The 2299-nt window shown below is 36.8% G+C and overlaps 1 protein-coding gene across 1 annotated transcript; it reads left to right on the top strand.

Moving 5' to 3' along the window:
* Positions 1-307: 307 nt before the first annotated feature.
* LOC149535218 (expansin-like A3) lies at positions 308-1859 on the top strand. The gene is made up of 5 exons (XM_089804492.1): positions 308-438; positions 533-642; positions 796-974; positions 1212-1344; positions 1436-1859. Exons 1-5 carry the CDS (start codon positions 309-311, stop codon positions 1694-1696), a joined length of 813 nt encoding a protein of 270 aa, XP_089660618.1. The 5' UTR covers position 308; the 3' UTR covers positions 1697-1859.
* The last annotated feature ends 440 nt before the right edge of the window (positions 1860-2299 follow it).

The raw sequence follows: 2299 nt of genomic DNA, 5'->3' as shown, positions 1-2299 counted from the left end.
TTACATCTGTTTATTGAGCACGCCACAGCTGCCAAGCAGATAAAATATCAACGTCTTCCCTTTTTGCAAGGGGCGTCAAATTTCAAATCCGTGCCCAACAAATAGGCCGAGAAATCTCCAGCTTGGCTAATAATTTATTCATCTTTCTAAAAAAGGATTTCTGCAGATTAAAGCTTCGCTGTTACGTGCCTTAAAACAAAATATAGAAGAAATCTCTCTCCACCTTCATCGCATGCCACCTCCTCCAAGCTATCACTATAAAACCCTTACAAATACATGCGCTATTTCTCACTACTCCTCACGAAGCCATGGCGCTCTTGAGGTCATTTTCTTTCACATTAGCTTTCATTGCAGTCATTGTAAGCCCAGTGTTGAGTTGTACCAGTTGCATCCAGAGTTCTAAACTGGCCTATTATCACAATAGAACCTCCATTAAAGGTGGGTAGAAACAGATTGAAAGCTTCTAATACGAAGCATTCTGTGATTTATATTATTATTATCTGATAATGTTTTCTTTATCACATATCTACAGCTGGTGCGTGTGGATACGCTTCCTTTGCAGTGAAACAGAATGGTAGATTTGTGGCAGCTGCAAGTCCCAAATTATATAGAGATGGTGTCGGATGTGGTGCATGTTATCAGGTAATTGTTGTCTTATTTTTTAAACCTAATCTCCTTAGCTTTCTTGATCTGTCATTTTCTATTCTTTTCTTCTTATTCTTCTTGATGTATCAAACCATAATTTCAATTATGATAATGTTATGAAACCTATCTAAGAGAAAAGTAGTTGTGCAGATAAGGTGTCTGGATCCGAAGCTGTGTAGCAAGGCATGGCAAAAGATAGTGGTCACAGATCTCACAACAAATAATGAAACGGATTTTGTGGTTCCAATACATACGTTTGCGTCCTTGGCTCTTCCACAAAAGGGCCGTGCTCTTCGAATCAAAGGGATTGTGGACATGGAATATGAAAGGTATTTTTACATCAGTAAGTTGCCTCTATAGAAGTTTTACAACTGTTTTGAATAAAAAAACGTTTGCATTCCATTCCACCTTGTGCTGATACTGCAATTAGACTACTTTTAAATTCTATAGTTTTTCCCAACTTTGCAATGACAAATGTGGGCTATTTATTTAAGCCATGAAGAACTTAATTGTAGGTGACAGTTATACATACATCCCTAAAATTGGGTATTCTGATGGACATGCAGGATATTCTGCGAGTATAAAGGACACAATCTGTCCGTGAAGGTTGACGGAAGCAGTCATTATCCTGACTATCTGGCTGTGGAATTTCTATATCAAGGAGGGCAGACTGATATTGTTAATGTAGATGTTGCCCAGGTAAGATGGATTGAAGAATTAAAACTGATCTTGTCTCATGAAGGAAAATGCACTTGTTCCTAATACAAAACCTATATTCCTTTTTTTGTAGGTGGGTGGTTTTAACTGGAAGCCATTGACACGGAATGATGGAACAGCAGTGTGGAACATAAGCGACCCCCCAATTGGAGGTCTACAGTTCAGATTTCTGGTGACATCAGGGTACGAGGGGTACACGTTGTGGGCAAGAAAAGCAGTGCTCCCACCATACTGGAGAGCAGGTGGACGAATGCTGTACGACACTGGGCTTCAGATCAATCAGACTGCTCTAGATGGTTGTAGTAATTCATGTCATGCTAATCAACGGTTGTAGATAAGTCCCAGCAGCACAATTCTCTCTAGACAGGCTGGTTGTATACATTGACCAGCTAAACAGAGGATTTGTACAATGGATCTTAGCTTGCCTCACAATTTTTTGTTTTCTTATTTAATTTAATTTAATTTTTTATATATATAAGAATGAAATTGAAGTAAAAGGTTCTATATACATTGTGAATGATCGCTTATCCTTATTTACTCATCTCAAACTATATTTAGTTAGTTAAACGAATTGGATGGGTTTTTCTTAGAATTAAAGCATTTGTTAACAACTTTTCTTTATAACAGTCTTAAAAAGACAATAATAATAAAGAGAAAAAAAGCATTGTCTAATTTCGTAATACTAAATGATCCAGATCATACATTATTAAAAGATGTAAAGTTGGGAAAAAATGGATTGATCAAAATTCGCTAAGGAATGACAGATCTTGAAAGGAAGTTACAAACTATTCAAGGATAAGGTGAAAGTTAATCAAAAGTGTAAATGAAAAGTGCAGAACAACAAGACACATAAACGCAGAATTTGTTGTGGTTCACCACAAATCGTGGCTATGTACACAGTGAGATCAGAAGAATATTATTGATTGAAAAAGTGAGT

Source organism: Cupressus sempervirens, chromosome 10, assembly GCF_028749045.1.
Source record: "Cupressus sempervirens isolate cs-2001-9-10 chromosome 10, ASM2874904v1, whole genome shotgun sequence".
In the NCBI taxonomy this organism is placed as follows: Eukaryota; Viridiplantae; Streptophyta; class Pinopsida; order Cupressales; family Cupressaceae; genus Cupressus; species Cupressus sempervirens.
Note: the sequence above shows the minus strand (reverse complement) of the source record. Positions and strands in the feature narration are given on the sequence as shown.